The 17,416-nt window shown below is 46.0% G+C and overlaps 1 protein-coding gene across 8 annotated transcripts in view; it reads left to right on the forward strand.

Annotated features, from left to right (window-relative positions):
• Positions 1–17,416, forward strand: part of CRB1 (crumbs cell polarity complex component 1) — a 146,218-nt gene that overhangs the window by 48,308 nt on the left and 80,494 nt on the right. For 6 of the 8 annotated variants that reach the window (XR_013392852.1, XM_077928368.1, XM_077928366.1 and 3 more), the window contains exon 3: positions 13,579–13,774. The exons of the other annotated variants lie outside the window; for them this stretch is intronic. Coding sequence is in view for 5 of the 6 variants with exons in the window: in XM_077928368.1 (XP_077784494.1) it covers positions 13,579–13,774 (196 nt within the window). In the remaining variant the exon portion in view is untranslated. The remainder of the gene's footprint in view (positions 1–13,578; positions 13,775–17,416) is intronic. 8 annotated transcript variants of the gene reach the window in all.

The raw sequence follows: 17,416 nt of genomic DNA on the forward strand, positions 1-17,416 counted from the left end.
TGGGGGTGTATTTTTTCACCACTCATTGTGCAAATATTTGCTTATTCATTTAAACTGTGCTCCCCCTGCACTTTCCCTCACTCACCCTCATCAATAGCATCTTGCAGCAAAATTGGATTGCAATGTCACTGATTAAGTAAAATCACCCATGTGATTGATCTGGGAAGGAAAGAGCAGCTTCCAAGGGGGAAAATAGCACAGGAAAAGCAACTATGGGGACAAGAATACCACACCAGACCCTCCAAGTGCCCCTATTTTGCAGGGACAGTCCCGGATTTACAGAAGCCATCCTGGTTTCTGATTAGATCCCAGAATGTCCCGCTTTTCCTTAGGATGTCCCTGTTTTCACCAGAGAAATGTTGGGAGGGTATGGAGTTATGTAATCCCTGAGCAACGGAGATAAGTAACTATACAACCTTTAGAAAACAGCCCTGCATATGGAAGTTTTTTAAATGTTCTATTACTATTACTACTACTACTACTACTACTACTACTACTACTATTATTAGTTGGAAGCTACCCAGAGTGTCACAGTCCGGTCTACGGGCGATTGAAGTCCAGGCTGAGGACGTTGGGACTGGGGGCAAGATGGCAGGGTGGGAGCAGGAACGAGAGTCCAGAAGCCAGGGGTCCAAGGGTCAGGAAGCAGGGAGTCACGAAGTCAAGGGTCCGAGGGTCGAGAAGCAAGGAGTCATGAAGTCAAGGGTCCAAGGGTCAGGAAGCAGGGAGTCATGAAGTCAAGGGTCCGAGGGTCGAGAAGCAAGGAGTCACGAAGTCAAGGGTCCGAGGGTCAAGAAGCAAGGAGTCACGAAGTCAAGGGTCCGAGGGTCGAGAAGCAAGGAGTCACGAAGTCAAGGGTCCGAGGGTCGAGAAGCAAGGAGTCACGAAGTCAAGGGTCCGAGGGTCGAGAAGCAAGGAGTCACGAAGTCAAGGGTCCGAGGGTCGAGAAGCAAGGAGTCACGAAGTCAAGGGTCCGAGGGTCGAGAAGCAAGGAGTCACGAAGTCAAGGGTCCGAGGGTCGAGAAGCAAGGAGTCAAGAAGCTGAGGATCAGGAGTCAAGAAGCCAAACACAGCAAGGTGGGAAACAAGTTGCTGTGGCAAAGAGCCAAAGGGAAATGCTGACCTTATATCCCTTCCCAGCTCTTGCCACCAGGTGCAGTGAGTTACCAAGCTGCCTCACCTGTGCGGCCACGCCTTGCCTCTCCAGAACCAACTTAGGAAGGCCCCAGTCCTGCAAAGCCCTACTGGTCACAGGGCCCGGCTCCTGCATGCACTCCTGACACAGAGTACCTGCGGCAACCTAGTCAGATGGGCAGGGTATAAATAATAAAATGATGGTGGAATAGGATGACCATATTTTCATTGGAGTAATGTTCGAGGCTATGCCGTGCCAGTTTTAAAAAAGAAAAGTAAGTTAGCGTTTCCCTGAAGAAACTGGTAGTTTCCAACCTGGAAGTAAAAGGTGGTGAATATTTTGTGCAGCACTATCTAAAAACAAATGGACACAAACACACACAAAAACCACTCCTAAACAAACAAAGTTTATTAGGTAATTTCTAGTGAGCTAACAAGACAAAAACAGAAGACACTGCACAGTATACAAAGACATTATGATGGCTGCAAGCATTTTTGGAGAATGTGGATTAAAAATAGACTTAAGCCACTGTCGTTCCCCCCCCCCCCCCGTCCTCCCCTGCCACGAGTGCAGGGGTATGTAGAAAGGCAAAAACAGATCTCCTCTGTTGACTGACATCGGTTTCATTTGGGAGCCTGCCTTCAGTTAAGATCCATCATGCGCACACTGAGTGTTATTTCAAACAAGAAGTGTGTTGCCTTCCTGCCGCCCTGCTGTTACCAGTAGGTGTCTCAGCTCAGGCCAAGTGATGAGAGAAACTACCGAACCACAGGAAAAGCTGGAGAGGGGAAGGAAGGAAAAGCCCATTAACTGCCAGCATGGCTGCTCTGAAATGATCACATTCGACCCGGACCTCCTGTCGTACGGAGGAAGCTGCGTTTGTAACTTGCGACTCTCAGCCAAGCCTAAGGTTGTAGCACAGGGACGGACTCCTTGATGGACAGGGGGACATAATCCCCTCACCTCCAGGGACCATGAGAGAGAGGACAACGTTCAAGTTAGGGAAGAACCAGAGATTAGACAGGACTGGGGTTGCCCAGCAGGCCTGGCGAAGAGACACTGGGCAGCCAATTCACAAGCAGTAACTGGTTCCCTGCCTCCCTTCTTCTCTCTGTTTTATTTTAACTTTTACCAGTTTATTTCCACTGGTCATCCCAATGCTTTGGCATTGATCGCGTACCTTCCAACATGTCAGAGCTGAAAAAGGGACAGTCCTGTGTACTTGTAACCTCTGTCCTCACTCTAAGGAGCACTGTTGGAGGCACACACACACACACCGCCCTCCCACTACTGGTTTCTAAAGGATGTGTTTGTAAATTGAGCTTAACATTTCCCCTCTTAAAAATTTAAAAACAGACGGTTTAATCTTGCCAAGGAAGTGGTTGGATACATTGTGAAAAAGCTGCGACTCAAACTTACTCAGCACCATTTATTATCTGGATATGTGAATCTGTGTGTGTGTGTGTGTGTGTGTGTGTGTGCGCGCGCGCGCGCACGCCTGGGAAGAAAGGAAGGAGTGTGCTGGCATATATTGTGTTCATATGCATTTACATTCACTGGAGCCAAGCAAGATTGTTTTCCTTTTATAGCATGGTCATATGCATGCTTTCTCAGATGATAATGCCACAGCTTTCAACTGAGTTTACTCAGAGGCAGGTGTATTTAGGATTGCTTTGTCAAGAGCTTTAACCTCCACAAACCAAGGGAAAAGTCTGGGTCGGGGAGAGGAGAGGAGAGTGCAAGAAGCAAGCTAAGGAAATGTTTACAGGCAATTTCAAATATCACCCCCAAAGGCAGCATAGTCCGGGGTCTATCAGGAGCAGGCAACCAATTGCTGCAAAATGTGGAGAGCTGGAGAAATGGGAAACAGAGCAAACGGAAATGGACAGATCCACCCATCCCTAATTACAGTACAGGAGGGCCTCTGCATAAACAGCTTCCCTAGGCACTGAGTGGATGCCCATTCATAAAAGTTACCAGTGTAACATAATTGCTCCCTCTTAGTAGTCATCAAAGTGTCATATCATAAGTGTAGGTCATATTATGTAAGTACAGAGGGGTTGCTAATTTGGGATCCAGCCTGCCCATTTTAATTAAACATTGTTACATTACCTGTGCAGCATGAGAGCCAGTAATTGTGGAGCTTGTGGTTGGGGGCAGCAGCTGTAGCCTGTGGAATGACCCTAAGCCAGCCTGGGACTTGGACCAAGTTTCATGCCTTGTCCCCTACTAAGACCTTCGTTGCTTTGGTTCATAGCTGTCAACCGTCCCTTATTTGGCGGGAAACTCCCTTATCCCAGCGCCTGCTGTCCCTTATTGATGATGTCCCTTAAATTTCCCGGGTTTCAAAGGAAGCAGCTCCTCTTCCTTCCTCCCTGCCGGCCAGGGAGGAGGGAGGCTCCAACTGTGTTGCTTGGCTGCATTGCTCACCCAATAAGGAGTCTAAGAACGACTGGGGGGTGGAGCTTGCATGCCTTGTGCCGATCAAATCGGCCACGTTGCCTGGGACTCACCTTTGCTCAGCGCTTCCCAGCGGAGAGGTGACGGTGGTTTTCCTTGCTGCATCCCCTTTGCCGGGTTGCTGCGCTGTGGGAACCACCACTTGAGGCTTTGTTTGGCTGCTGGCTGGGCTTTCTGCCTTTGGCTCGGAGGGGCTCAGAAGTTGAACATACCTGTGCCCTGAAAATCCCTTATTTTGGCTGCTGATCCCTTATTTCCGAGGCTGCTGGTCCCTTATTTTCAAATCTGTAAGTTGACAGCTATGCTTTGGTTCCTTCCAAACCCCTTACATTTTCAGTGTTCTGCAGAGTCGAGTCTGGTTCCTGTTCAACCCACCATCTCTTCTTTGCAGAGCAGCCCATTCTGACTCCGAAAAAGGTTTCCCCACTTAGAAACCACAAAACCAACTTTAGGCACACGGAAGATCTGCATGCAGAAGCAGCCTGCAGGACTCCTCTCTTGACGGTCCTCTCCCAGATTTTGGAGGCAACACATTTAATGTGTGTTTGTCCTCTCCCTCCCTCTGCTCCAGTCACTTCAGTCAGGGAAACCCAAGAGTCACTAGCAACAGCTGAATTGTCAGGAGCATGAGAGAGGTTGAAAGTAGAGGCAACAGAGGAAAGAAAGTGGGGCATAAAACACAAGCCCAAAGAGACTACATACGTTGACATATGGCTTGAGAACAGCTTCCAGCAGCAATGACTAAAATAATAAGGGTAAAAATTCCATAAAGGGGTAGTTTGCTGTTTCTGCCACAGTAAAATATTGGATTTTAAAGTCTGCTTAATGGAGTGATTTATCAGAAGCCTTCTATTTATTTATTTATTTATTTATTTATTTATTTATTTATTTATTTATTTTGTGGTGGCTGTTGTTGTTCTGGTTGTTGTTTTCTCCTTTTCTGCACCTCGCCGTGAGATGTGTTAAACGCACGAGCCGGAGGGATTCTTGGATGAAACCCCCAAGGTGTCCCTGCTGGTAATAAAAATCCTCATTTAGTCTGTCAGAGGGAGCTTGCCTATTGCTATTATCCCAGCCTGACACCATGAATCACAGTGGGGAATCATCCAGCCTCATCTCATTTCCCCAGGATGTTAAAAAGCTTATAACTTTTGATGTGCATGCCGAGGACTTGCAATAAATCGACAGCGGTAATGCTAACCAAATGCTCTCGTTACTGGCTCCGGGTTGCTACTTGCTCCGCAGGCTCCGCAGGCTGCTCTTACGCGGCTGGTATGCCGTGTGCTTCTTCCCTCAAAGAGCTGAGAAATGTCTCACATAATTCTCACACAAATGGAAGAGGTTATTGTGCAGGGATAACGGGAGGGCGGAACATTTAAGGCAGCTGGAGGAGGAGGAGGGGGTGGGTGGCTGCAAGAGGAATCTGCATTTTTATTACGATAATGCACCGCACATGTGCGCTCTGTCGACGGTGCATGTGCTGCACAGCTGTTAAATAATGGAACGCAACTGGTGCCGGGATAGGCTGGCGATCAAACGTAGCATCTCGCCATTACTTTTAATGCTCTTTAATCCAAAGACTGCAGAATTTGGAAATCTAGTCCAGACAGTGGCTTCTCATGCTCCTGATTTCACATTGTAAGCGTAGGGGATTGACAGTGTAGATGGTCTCCATGCAGAGACCAGGCCAAGCCACACAAAGCTAAACCATCTCTCACATCTGAATTGTGAGGGTCTACCATGTACCTCTCATGGGACGCGGGTGGCGCTGTGTGTTAAACCATAGAGCCTAGGGCTTGCCGATCGGAAGGTCGGCGGTTCAAATCCCCGCGATGGGGTGAGCTCCCGTTGCTTGGTCCCAGCTCCTGCCAACCTAGCAGTTCGAAAGCACACCAAAGTGCAAGTAGATAAATAGGTACCGCTCTGGCGGGAAGGTAAACGGTGTTTCTGTGCTCTGCTCTGGTTCGCCAGAAGCGGCTTAGTCATGCTGGCCACATGACCCGGAAGCTGTACGCTGGCTCCCTCGGCCTGTAAAGCGAGATGAGCGCCGCAACCCCAGAGTCGGTCACGACCGGACCTAATGGTCAGGGGTCCCTTTACCTTTTACCATGTACCTCTCGTGGTAGATCCATTACCTGATCCTAGCTAGTATTCCAGAGCTCCCCAAGTTTGGCATGCTGTCCATCCTATGTTTTATATAGCAAGGGCACCCTGATAAGAAAGATCAAACAAAGACTTGGTTGTGTGTGTGTGTGTGTGTGTGTGTGTGTGTGTGTGTGTGTGTTGGTTCACCAGAGGAGATATTAAACTTTCCAGCCTATGTTGGCCCTATAAAACACTGAGCCTCAGCTCCAGCTATTTCTGAGGTTCCTGATAAAGTTTATTGGTCCTATCTTTTTCATGACATAGCTATTAAAGCCAACTTGTAACGCTCTGATTCTACGACAGTTTTATATCCATTTCACTTCCATGGCTTCCTCCACAAAGAAGTGCATACAAATCCACAAACTAGAAATTAAATAGGTTCACTTTAAAATGTGGACCAAACAAAATTCTCCTCCATCCCTAAGCACCTGGAATCTCCAAAGGAAAGCTTATAGACCTTGCTCTCTAGTTGCTTGGAGCTGGAGGAACTGCTGGCCTGACATCTGCTATGTTGCTCTCTAGTTGACCTGGGGGTAGCATTGCTTCTGCCAGCCCATCAGGGTTAAGCAGACGCAAGGGACCATCATAAGTCTATAAAGTGACTTGCTCTGGCCTGGCTCTCCGGCCACTTTGACAGAGTGAGCTGTCAGCAGATTGCTTATCCTTGCACGATCCCCTTCCCACTTTATTCCATGCTCCAATGGTCAGAATGCTTACCTCTCCCATAGTTTGGTCAACTTTTGTTGGGATTTGATTAGATGCTAGGAGAGGATCTATCCTTCCTTCCTCATGTTAGTGAGTTCAGCAGAGTGCAATTCCGTTGCAGATTAAAAAGGAGCTTGGATAGTTTTAGCCTTTTAGTATTAATAATCCAGGATGCTTTAAGGCAGACTGGATGTTCCTGGTATTAACCCCCCTTTTCTCCCCCTGAAAATAATAACCACACACACAAAAATTTAGTGAAAAGGTGAAATTAACATTTACTCACTCAAGAATAGCAAATACAGCAGCACAGTGCAGGCAGGCTAAAAATGCTAATTAAGTCACTAACAGATACTAAAGGCTAGCTTAAAAATGGAGTCTGAGCTAGACACACAGATGCTCTCACACTGCAGACATGATGGGGAGAAGTGTGTGCCAATGCAGGGAGGAGCATATAAAGTTACGCCCCTTCCTGCTTGGGCACAAAAGGGAAGTGATCTCGCCAGAGGCAGAGCTAGCTGCTCCAGCACCTGGAGCGGCGCTCATGCTGCAGGGGCGGGGCGAGCATCCCAGGGGGGCAGCATGGCGATGGCACCCCCCTCAGGGATGACACCTGGGGCGGACCGCACCCACCGCACCCCCTTCCTCCGCCAGTGGATCTCGCAGAATTGTCTCTAGGAAGTACCACAGGAAAACACTATGAGCTTCAGCCCCTATTATGTGCTTATCCCAGTCAAATCAACAATATGAATTGTTGATTTGACTGGGATAAATATCCCACACTTTGCTGCATCTTGTCCAGTACAGTCATACCTCAGGTTACAGATGCTTCAGGTTGCGTTTTTCCGGGTTGCGGGCCACCGAAGTCCTGAAGTACCGGAACGGGTTACTTCCGGGTTTCGGCAGTCACGCATGTGCAGAAGCGCTGAATTGCAACCCGTGTGGGCGCAGATGCGGGTTGCGGATGCTGCGGGTTGCGAACCTGCATCCCGCACGGATCATGTTCGCAACCCGAGCGTCCACTGTACTTTTATTTGAATCACTAGGGACACAAGCTGCCATAGCCACAAAAGTTTGTGTGGGTCACAATGTTTCCTTTATTGCCTCCTTACATGGCCCATATTTGGTAGGCTATTATTTTGTTTACAGATGGGGAATTGGGGCGGAGAGAGAATGTTTTGCCCAAGGCTAGGACGTGACATGCTGCCCAGTTGGGGGAAGAGAGCCATTTCCCTCTATCATCACCTTCCAAATTCCAGGTGAAAGCCATCTGAGTCATTTGTCTGCTAGATATGTCTGTCACCAAACTATAACATGTGCCCTTTTCTTTAATTGAAAATAAGTTTAAAATTCACTGGACAGGAGTCTTCTGGTTTTTTTAATTTTGAGGAATGTAAATACAGTATACCTAATTTGTTTCGTAGAATAACTTTTATGGCAGGGCATTGCATGCAAATGCCAAAACAATTCTATATCCATTTTCCCTCCTCCTCCTCCTCCTCCTCCTCTTCCATGTCTCTTAAAATCCCATGTTTTTACAAGTTGACTGCAGCAGTAGAGACCGGGGGGAATCCCTCCCATATACAATCCATCACATTGGCTAGACATTTTATAGATGGAAAGGACTTTTCGCTCAGTTGCCTAAGGCCGGTTACTTGATTTGACAGACCAATGGCCTGATCCAACATAGCAAATCCTGTGGTTTCATGTTAATAATCAGGCTGTTTTTCGGCCCGTAGTTTTGAATCTGGCTATGCTGAGACTCTCGATACACACTGCGTTTATTTTTGTCACTGTGTTTTCAAATGTTCGCAGGGAGCTGCTGTTAACAAGCCCTGACAGATTTACGGTCACTAGACATAGTTTGGCAAATGCACACTAAAAAAAATAAAAAACCCTTATGATGAATTCATAGAGCAAATAAAACAAAACAGAGACTTGCTTCATGTAACGATGGTGTAAGGATGGCATACGTCCAGAATTTCCCGGATGTAGCTGGGATTCGGCCTTTGGAAACAGTATCTGGGCAGAAATCACTTAAATGTCCAGGAAAATCTGGACATAAGGCAACCAATGTCGGAAGCATAGAATTCCCTTAAAGGTAGCTCAAAAACTCAACAACTTTGGCCCCCCTCGCCAAACGAAGTTCAACAACTTTGCCAAGAAAAGCTCAACAACTTCTGTGTACGGAATTTCACTTTTTGAAATACAGCAACCCTATGATGGTGCCTTTTTAGTCACACAGTGGTTCAGCAGGTAGAGTTAACAGACTGTGGGACATAGCAACAATTCTTGGGTTGAAAGGTGTTCCCCGTGCATCCAGTGATCCAGGCAGCATAAAAAAAGATATACACTGAATGTATGGGGTGGTGGAGGAGTATACATTCATATAGATGTGTGATCTGATATCCAGGTGCCCACAACACATTCTCTGTGCTGGGGGGACGGATTTCATGAGCCAAAGTTTCACTCCTGTGTCTCGCAGCATATGCAATATTTACCCCCTGGGTCTGTATATGTGAACCCAGTGCTTAGAGTATGACACATGCACCATTCATGGAGCACTGGAGATGTGCAACTCTGGATTATTTCTAGTCAGAGTAAGGCAACATGTTGTTGAGTGCCCATTGTCTATGCCCCCATCACTTAACTGCTCCCTACCATGGTTTAGTGCAGTCCTGGCTGGCCAAGACTTAGAAAGGAGCCAAGTAAACATATGGTGATGATGCAGTAATATTGCCCCAACGTGGTCTGTGCAAGTCACTGCCTATCTATGCCAGTGAAATCTATTGTAGAAGCACCAAATAGGCAAAATCATACATTAAGGGTATGCGGTGGCTCCATGTGTGTGGCAAAATAACATGATAAGGGGGCGTGCTTCAATTCTGATGTCAATCCCCACTCCAGAGTTGGATCAGGGCCCCCACAAAGCCTCATGCCGCTCTCTTGTTTTTCTTTTTCTGAAACTTATAGGGCTATACCTTTCTATATGTCTGTTTCTCTACATCCATGGGCTTTGCAAGAAGTAAGAGCACTGGATTCTCTTTTTTTCTGTTAAAGATTCATTTAAGTTTTTAAAATATCCTTATTTTGCTCTGCTTTAACAACAAAAAACAAGCAAACTCAGAACATTTCAGAACTCCGCATGATGCATTCTAGACATTCTCTTGTAGTGTAAAGCCCAGAAAACACAAACAAGGAATTAAAAATACATAAACAATACATAGCATTCAGCTACTTCTTAATTATTTTTAAGGTATGTGAGAGCAAGAGATAAAGTCAATCTCCCCACCTCGGAAATATGAAACTAAGAAGGATTCTGGAGTTGTAGTTGGTCTAACACAGGTAGAGCCTTAAAAGGGATTATGGGGGAAAGCGAGATGAGCGCCGCAACCCCATAGTTAAACACCCCACCTGCTCTCCACACACACACACACACCCGGTAGCGGAGCATGCAGCTTCGCCACTGCCACAACCCCATAGTTGCCTTTGACTGGACTTAACCATTCAGGGGTCCTTTAACTTTTTACCTTTTTTTTTTAAGAGTCACTGGCAGTTCACTGACTCCTTTAAAAAAATGAGGATAATTTTCACCTTTGCTCCAGAATTGCTGTGCTGTTGAGTGGTATGGTGGTATAGGGATAGCACAAAGCTGCTTCAGCATATGACAGCAATGCTAACACGAGGAACACCAGCACAACCATTGGGGAGGGGAATAACGTTCTCTTGAACTTGTAAATACAAAGCCATCCGTATGGAGCTGGGCATGATGCAACATGTAGATAGGACCAGAGCAACGCAGCCTTCAGTAACCAGCAGCTGTTCTGTAGTAATTGCCATGCTCACAGTAAATCTCAATGGCATGGCAGCCAACTACCAGCGGGCAACCGAGCTCCTCTTCCCCTGCTACGTTTGCACCAGCTGCGCCAATACTAGAACAAGCATGTGAGATATGCTCAACAAACTCAGCACAGCCAAGGGCACTGCACATCAGGGCAGCGAACAGAACACGCCCAGAATTAATCCGCCAGCAACTCAAACGGTAGCAATTTATGAGGGTGAATAAGAGCCAAAATCAAGGCGCCAACTTGCACTGTTTTATCATCATCATCATCAGAAGAAATCAAGATGAAAGGTGCCAAATGAAAGAAGAATTTCATGATGCGCATTTCATGAGCGCTTTTAAAAAATCGAAATTTTTTTTCTGAATCTTATTTTTCTGTCTTTCACTTTTAACCTCTTTTCTACTCTTTTTCTTTCTCCGTGTCTTTCCCCCCTCCCTTTTTGTGTTTTTATTGTATTTAGATAAAAGTCTTGGTGTGGTTAAAAAAAGGGGGAAAGATATTAAGTTTTGTCGTTTCTTCCATGAACCTTAATAGAATTATTTTATTTTTTTAAAAAAATCTGCACGGTGCAAGATAGAAGAGAATAAATATCAGCTTAAGGTCCAGACTTCAGAAAGGCTGTAGGTCAGTGACAGACCCCACGCCTTGTAAGGAAGAGGTCCCAGATTCAACCAGGTATGGCTGGGATTAAGATTCCCACCTGAAACCCTGGAGACTTGTGGCTAATGTAGATTTTATGGAGCTAGAAAAATCAATGGTCCAACTCTGTGGTCCTAATGTTTAGTTAGTTTGTAGAAAACATCAGGGCCAGTGCAAGGCAGTAAAGCACAAAAGGCAGACAGTTATCACCTTCCTCTTCTTCTGCCCCCCCCCCCCTGCACAGTTTTTTAGAGGAAAGAGCTGTAGCTACATGGCCATTCCCTATATCCTATGTTGTAGGAACACAGGTGGTGCTGTGGTCTAAACCACTGAGCCTCTTGGACTTGCCAATCAGAAGGTCGGCAGTTCGAATCCCCACAGCGGGGTGAGCTCCCTTTGCTCTGTCCCAGCTCCTGCCAACCTAGCAGTTCGAAAGCACACCAGTGCAAGCAGATAAATAGGTACTACTGCGGCGGGAAGGTGAATGGAGTTTCCATGCACTCTGGTTTCTGTCATGGTGTCCCGTTGAGCCAGAAGTGGTTAAGTCAAGCTGGCCACATGACCCGGAAAGCTGTCTGTGGACAAACACTGGCTCCCTTGGCCTGAAAGCGAGATGAGCGCCACAACGCCATAGTCGCCTTTGACTGGACTTAACTGTCCAGGGACCTTTACATAGTCGCTGCTTGACTGGACCTTTACCTGCTGTTGCCCCAGTGGTAGCAGCACTAACACTCCCAAGATTTTCATGGACGTTTCACTTCTCACTTCCATTCCATGCTCTGATGGAATCCTTCAGAGCAATGCATTTAGGGTGAGGTGGCCCCAGAGGGAGCTTGTGCTACCACAACAGCCACGATGATGAAAGAAACTGATGAAAGCTTAACAGCATTTTCATACCGCTTAACAGAGGCAACTAGACATTAAATATTCTTTGCTGCCGTAACAGCAAAATGACAGCGAGCCAGGCATCCCCCAGGGCCGCCTTACCCACAGAGCCTCAATCATAGAATAGTAGAGGAGGAGAATCCTAGAAGGTGTTGTAAACAATAAAAATCTGCCCTTTTCCCCTTATGGGGTATCCAAGAGCCCTTATAGAGTCCTCACATGGCTTCCCTATTGGTAGGAGAAAATAACAGAGGCCAACCAGAGAATATTGAGAAGCAAAGCAGCTAGTAAGCCTGATCTTTATTGGTCAGTTGCAACAAGGTGCTCCCCTCACACGCAGGAAAGGAGGAGGACCTTGAACAATAGCGTGCAAGGCCTTAGATAGACATTTTAAATTCCCTCCCCTAGAGCTCAAGATCACCCCTCCATACATCATACATACATCACAGAAGGGGTGTAACCCAAGACCACCCCCCACAAACATCATACCTACATCACAGAAAAGGTGGTCTACAACAGAAATTTGAATGTTGTTGTTTTTCCTTTCTGCCAGGTTATCTGATAATGCCTTATCTGATTGCCTTTCCTGGTAGTCTGTCACCCTTTGAAATGGTAATTACTAAATTCCTGTAACAAGGAAGGTTTTTTTCACCTCCTCCCTCCTTGCAGAGAAACAATTGGTCAGCTTGGGAGTCAAAATGGTTTCAGGACTGTCTTCCTGTGCTGCTTCAGACATGTGGTTTATATATTTATGCACGTGTTTGCTTGGTACATTTATGAACATTTATTACATATCTAAGACCTTAAAATTCTTATTACAATGGAACCACAAGGATCACCTCGTCCAGCCATCTTTCATGCAGGAATCTTTTCCCCAACATGAGACTCAAACCCATCAGATTAAGATTCTCATGCTCTACTGACTGAAGAGATCTACCGTATTTTTCGCCCTATAGGACGCACTTTTCCCCCTCCAAAAATGAAGGGGAAATCTGGGTGCGTCTTATGGGGCGAATGCAGGCTTTCGCTGAAGCTTGGAGAGCGAGAGGGGTCGGTGCGCACCGACCCCTCTCACTCTCCAGGCTTCAGGAAGACATCCGCAGCCTAGGCAGCCCTGCGGGAGGTCCTGCAGGGCTCCCCACGCTGCGGATAGCAGCCTGCCACCCGGCGGGCGGGGCGCCCTCAAGCAGAGCGCCCCGCCCGCCAGACAGACATCCGCAGCATGGGGAGCCCTGCAGGAGTTCCCCGCAGGGCTCCCCACGCTGCGGATAGCAGCCTGCCACCCGGCGGGCGGGGCGCCCTCAAGCAGAGCGCCCCACCCGCCGGACAGACATCAGCCAGCCCCACAAGCTCGGGGGACAGCAGGGAGGCGCAGCGCCGCCATCCCGCTGTTCCTCGACCGGGTTCGGTTTCCCCGACCTGCTTTTGGGGGGGGGGGGGAAATAAAGGGAATTCCCCCCCCTTTATTCCCCCCCCAAAAAAACTAGGTGTGTCCTATGGGACGGAGCGTCCTATGGGACGAAAAATACGGTACTTTCTGTCCTTGTGGTTACCTGATCCTTTTTTTCCAAATCACCAATGGCTACTGGCCACTTAAGGTTTCTAGGAACGAGAAGAACTGGAATAAAAATAAACATTGTAAGATCTGAGAACCAAAAGGTTCTGACGTCTCGCCAAGCGACCATCTCTTATCAAAATCACTTTCCAGAACAGGTGCTTTTGATGCGCACCCTTCAAACTTCCCCCTTTATCTGTCTTTTTCCACAGGTATCAACTGTGAGCTGGAAATTGACGAGTGTTTGTCACAGCCTTGCCTGAACGGCGGAACCTGTCATGATAGACTGGGTGGCTATTACTGTTCCTGTCCACTTGGCTTCCTGGGTGATCTCTGTGCCGTCAACACTGATGAGTGTGCAAGTCAGCCATGCCTCAATGGGGGGCAGTGTATTGATGGTATCAACGGGTACGTAATCTCAGTGTTGGGAAATGTGCTTACAACAGATAACAAGCACTTGTTTCCATTATCCTAATAGACTGGAATCACCTCTAGGCCATGTAGGCTGAGAATGTGAATATTAATATTGATGATGATGATGATGATGATGATGATGATGATAATAATAAAATTATTTATACCCCTCCCATCTGGCTGGGTTTCCCCAGCCACTCTGGGCGACTTCCAACAAAACACTAAAATACAATAACCTAAATTATTATTATTATTATTATTATTATTATTATTATTATTATTATTATTAAAATTTGACCTTTCACTGATTCCAGCTAGAATCTGGGTATATTTAGAAATATAGCGGAGACCTCAACCCAGCCAAAATGGAAAAATTGTGATTTTTCTCTGAAATACAATCCTTCCATTTATGGTGTGCGAAGGAGACTGCTTTCCTTAGGAAAATATATTTTAGGCATTCAAAACTGGGGGTAATGAATAATAAAATAATAGAGCTTTAGATTTGGACTTGGAATTGAACAGTAGCTGTTGTTTATGCCACTATACAGGTCATCTAGTTCATCCTCTTGCTTAGTGCTGGAATTTACATTGTCATAATAATGATAATAATTTATTATTTATAACCCGCCCATCTGCTGGGTTTCCCCAACAGAATATTAAAAACACGATAAAACATCAAACATTAAAAACTTCCCTAAACAGGGCTGGCTTCGGATGTCTTCTAAAAGTCAGATAGTTGTTTATTTCCTTGACATCCGATGGGAGGGCATTCCACAGGGCAGGTGCCACTACTGAGAAGGCCCTCTGCCTGGTTCCCTGTAACCTCAATTCTTACAGGGAGGGAACTGCCAGAAGGCCCTCAGAGCTGGACCTCAGTCTCCGCTGAACGGTGAAGGTAGAGACACTGCTTTAGGTATACTGGGCTGAGGCCATTTAGGGCTTTAAAGGTCAGCACCAACACTTTGAATTGTGCTCGGAAACATACTGGGAGCCAATGTAGGTCTTTCAGGACCAGTGTTATGTGGTCTCGGCAGCCACTCCCAGTCACCAGTCTGGCTGCAGCATTTTGGATTAGTTGTAGTTTCCAGGTCACCTTCAAAGGTAGCCCCACGTAGAGCGCGTTGCAGTAGTCCAAGCGGGAGATAACTAGAGCATGCACCACTCTGGCGAGACAGTCTGCGGGCAGGTAGGGTCTTAGCCTGCGTACCAGGTGGAGCTGGTAGACAGCTGCCAGATGGACATCCAGCCTCTTTTAAAATACCTGCTTCAATGAACACCCATGGGGTCAGGTACCAAGCTCCACCTATACGTCAGAACAGAGGTGGCTCACCTGTCCCCTCCAGATGTTGCTGACTGCATAATCCTTTGGCTATGATGACCAAGCCTGATGGGAATTGTAGTTCAGCAACATCTGGAGGGCACAGATTTAGCCATCCATGCGTTCACTACATAGGACGCACACACATTTACCCTTCATTTTTGGAGGGGGAAAAGTGCGTCCTATAGAGCGAAAAATACGGTGCTTAGCAACAACTGCCAGGCAAGCCCTGAAAAAACAAAACACACTAAAGTATCAAAACTTTGAATTTGTGTGTGAAAGAAACAAACAGACTACCAAATTAAAACCAGTTCAATATTGCCTGGTTCTCACGGAGCTGACAAAGCTATGGCTGGGTTACACAACTTCAAGCCGCTGACTGAATCTTCTTCCCGACTAAAACACGAAACCAGAGGAAGGCTAGTCTGCAACCTTCCTCACTGACACCCACTTTGTTTTGCACAGGAAACATTTTTGTATGGGGGTGAATTTATTCATGGGAGACACCCAACCAGTTGGCTGAAGTGATACAGCCCAAAGTCCCAGATAAAGAGAGGTTTGCCACCTCAGTGACAGCTGAGCCATAGTTTCCCAATGACTGGATACGAATCCATTTCAAGATAACCGCAATATCTGAATCCAATGAATTGTGGTGGTGGTGGTTTTTTAAAAAAGAGAGACCTGTTCAGATTGAAATGGTTTCTGATCAATAGCTGAGCGGTCTCAAAAGCAGACTTTGGAATTAAACATTGAACGCATAAAGCGTTGCATTTTCCTGTCGCGGCAGAACAGATGTCACACAGAGGGAGAATTCCCTGTTCTGCTTGCATTGAACAATAGCAATTATTTATGCCACTATGCAGTCGGTGTATGCCAATAAAGCTGTCCACTGAACTAATCTTTCCAATAAAGACACAGGTTTTCTGCTCTCATTAGATAAACTGAAATGCAAATGAGCGCTATGAATGTCATGAAAGGCTTAGAGGACACACCAGCCCAGGGAGCTAAACAAACGTTTATTATCTCTCTTAAAAAAGGAACAGAACAACAACAGGAGACTCCGGGCTCTTGCCAGATACTAAAAAGGCTAGTGCCACCCACTCACTAAACTATTTAATGACATTATCCATGCACACTTTGCAAAGGTGACTCTCAAGACAATTTTGTATTGAACGGTGATGGTTGTTTTTAATTAGACCATTTGATTTTGGGGAATGATAAAATTTGAAGACAGGTGGGTGCAAATTCAGGAGCACGCCTATGAACATGAACTGTGAAAATTAAAAGTTCACCTTTTGACAATTGGAAGTATAAATCTGCCCATTTCAAATTTAAGGTTTTCACCAAACGAGAAGCAAAAATTCATGTCAGATCCAGGGATTATGGGGGTAATGGTTTGCCTTTTATGTGAACCTCTCATCGAGAAACTCAGGAACACCCGTTGTACACTGGTATTATGTTTTCTGATTTAATATTGGAAAAAAGAAATGCGTATTATAGATAGATTCTTAAGAAGTATGACTCATTGGGAATATGAAGCATTGGGTGCTAGGCAAATTGTGAAAAGGAGAAGTGAAGGCTGCTGAAATGGAATGGAGAAGTAAGTGAGATAGGCAGAAAATGAAGAGGGAACTTAGGAAATCAGAAAGTGTAACTAGGTATATAGCTGGGAAAACTGTGGTTCTCTGGATGAGACTGGACTCTGATTCCCATCATTCCTTGACCCAGCTTGTTGGGTCAGATGGAAGCTGGAGATAAGGATGGACAAATCTATTCCTTTCAGTTCTGTAAGTTTCTCATTTTTTCCAAATCTTAAATTCAGTTCTCTCTCCACATTCCTATAACAACTCACATTTAAAAAAAGAAAATCCTCATGGAAATTCACCCACATTTTAGTGCAAAGTTCTCCTAGGAAACATGTTTCTGTATGCTGCTTTGACTAATATGTACATTTTGCAAGCGATTTCCCCGAATGCATTTTTGTGTGCTGTTTGCACTAATAAATACCTCTTAACATTACGTTAGTATATGCAATTTGCACGCAGTACTTGGCCGGAGAACCTTATTGCAAAATGAGGAGAAGTGCAAATTTCAAAGAATAGCTATGTTTCGGTTTGCACATTGTTTAGAAAAGTGTGAATTGGTAGGCTTGCCTTTAAAGGCAAACCGAATAATAATAATAATAAATTCCCATCTCCAGCTGGAGCTCAACAACAACTGAAGGGCTACAGGTTTCCCATCTCTGTAATAAACACATCTATGGTTGGGTGACACGGGGACACGGGTGGCGCTGTGGGTTAAACCACAGAGCCTAGGAC

This window comes from Podarcis muralis, chromosome 5 (genome assembly GCF_964188315.1).
Source record: "Podarcis muralis chromosome 5, rPodMur119.hap1.1, whole genome shotgun sequence".
Classification (NCBI taxonomy): domain Eukaryota; kingdom Metazoa; phylum Chordata; class Lepidosauria; order Squamata; family Lacertidae; genus Podarcis; species Podarcis muralis.